This window comes from Chelmon rostratus, chromosome 10 (assembly GCF_017976325.1).
Source record: "Chelmon rostratus isolate fCheRos1 chromosome 10, fCheRos1.pri, whole genome shotgun sequence".
Taxonomy (NCBI): domain Eukaryota; kingdom Metazoa; phylum Chordata; class Actinopteri; order Chaetodontiformes; family Chaetodontidae; genus Chelmon; species Chelmon rostratus.
Genome location: NC_055667.1, coordinates 14,104,234 through 14,106,193, shown reverse-complemented (window position 1 = coordinate 14,106,193; position 1,960 = coordinate 14,104,234). Strand labels below are relative to the sequence as shown.

Below are 1,960 nucleotides of genomic sequence, written 5' to 3'. Positions count from 1 at the left end.
TATATATGCTGTGATCTGCATATATAATCGACTGGATCTGCATCAGGACAGAAACAAAACTCTGAAGGAAACTCATAACTAACTAAATTTGAGTGGCTCTGAACTGTGTTTGAAGCTGCATTGTGAATGATGAAGAGAGCACAGCAGCTTCTGGACGGGTGAGAAGGGAACATCGCTTTGTACTGGATGTACAGATGTGTCTTTGCCACATGAAAAACATGCAAGTCTAATGCAGCACTGAGGAAAACTGACTTGCAGGTGTCACACATGTAGAACATACCAAACAGCCCGCCATCGCTCCGCCCACCTTGATCCTGAGCACAGGTTAATCAGCCAAAACTGAAAACACTTGTGGAGGTGTGCAAGAGCCGTCAACACACCAACAGCCACACAGTGAACTCAGGTTGAGCCTGTTTTTGCTGATGCTATGGACAGCATAGATGCATTGACGACAAAGTTTTTCTCGTATGACAAAATGTACAGTCAGGAGTCACGCAAACAAAGCTTTGCAGACTGGCCGTTTAGAGAGGACTGCAACTGCACACCTGAGAAGGTAAGAAGGCTGCTGTGCTGCAGCAGAAGGCCCGTCAAGTCTTCAAAACACAAGAGGGGGATTTGTCTGCAACAAAGGCACTAACAGCTTTATAGGTGGGGCAGGGCCAGCAGGAGGTCAGACTGGTCACATGTGTGGGATGTGTCATACAGCTCTTATGCTTTGATTTACAATAACCTACAAAATACATGACTGAGAGCTGGTGAAAATATTTACTGGTATGCCCCGGCCTCGTTTGCACAGCGATTTCATACCACAGCCTGATATCCAAGGCTGTGACAACTTGTGATGTGGTTAAGCAGGTGCCAGATTCAGTTTCACTGCATGGGGTGTCCAGTGCTCAGACCCTTTGCCCACCCTGGTCTTGTCATGATGGATGGGCTGCTGACACCTCACTTGATGAGCAACATATTATGCCATGTTACCAGCTCTTAACCACCGCCCCCGAGCCAAAAGGAGGCCCTCCACTGGTGTCAGTCTCACCGACACTCATCCTCCAGCAGCTTTGGTCAATTGTTCTTGAATGGCACTTGTCATCTTTGTCGCTGTGTTGTCAGCTTTGTTTTTACTTTACAGTAGCCGCAAAGCGCTACAGACATGAAGGCATCGGTTTTGTTTGTCATTGCAGATGGCCAAGGCTGGGTTTGTTCACTGCCCCAGTCAGAATGAGCCTGATGTCGCCTGCTGCTTCTTCTGTCTGATCGAGCTTGAGGGATGGGAGCCGGATGACGATCCCTGGTAAGAAAAACAACTCTTACCTTTTCTGAATATTATAGTGTCAGAGGGTGCAGTAGCTTCAGATATGAATTTTGATATGAATTTGAATTTGTATTATTCCAAACTTAGCCATTACAAGAGAAATCTTAATGCATGATACCTCAACATAGAATGTCAGTTGATTGCAGACCTCACCACTAGATGTCACTAAATCCTACACACCGGCTCTTTAATCTCGATCAGCATGATGCCAAATTAAAATCTTTTTATTGCTGTGTGGTGTTTTGGCTTTGGCAGCAGATTGCAGGCTACTCTGGTTGAGCTAGATATACATAGGTGTAGCAGATGTGTCTGATCTCCCATTACATTCTCTCTGGCCAGGTCTGAACACATTAAACGCTCCCCTAACTGTGGTTTCTTAAACATGAAGAAAGACTTCACCAAGCTAACTGTGGCTGAATTCTTTCATATGGAAAAGGAGAGGCTAAAGGTCTACCAAGTGAGTGTCCCTACTATCTGTGCAGACTGTGTGCAATGAAGTGAGTTATTTTCCCTGTATACTTACGCAGGAGTTGTTTCACATTCTATTTTCTTTTCTAGAGAAAGGTTTGTCATAAGAAGATGGCATATTTGCGGGATGACATAGACCAAACGCTTGAGAGCCTTAAATCTCAGTTGGACTCAATATGA

The 1,960-nt window shown here is 45.1% G+C and overlaps 1 protein-coding gene across 1 annotated transcript; it reads left to right on the top strand.

Moving 5' to 3' along the window:
- Positions 1-427: 427 nt before the first annotated feature.
- On the top strand, positions 428-1,960 carry birc5b (baculoviral IAP repeat containing 5b). Its single transcript, XM_041946602.1, has 4 exons — positions 428-553; positions 1,182-1,291; positions 1,652-1,769; positions 1,871-1,960. The coding sequence occupies exons 1-4, from the start codon at positions 428-430 to the stop codon at positions 1,958-1,960; spliced, it is 444 nt and encodes a 147-aa protein (XP_041802536.1).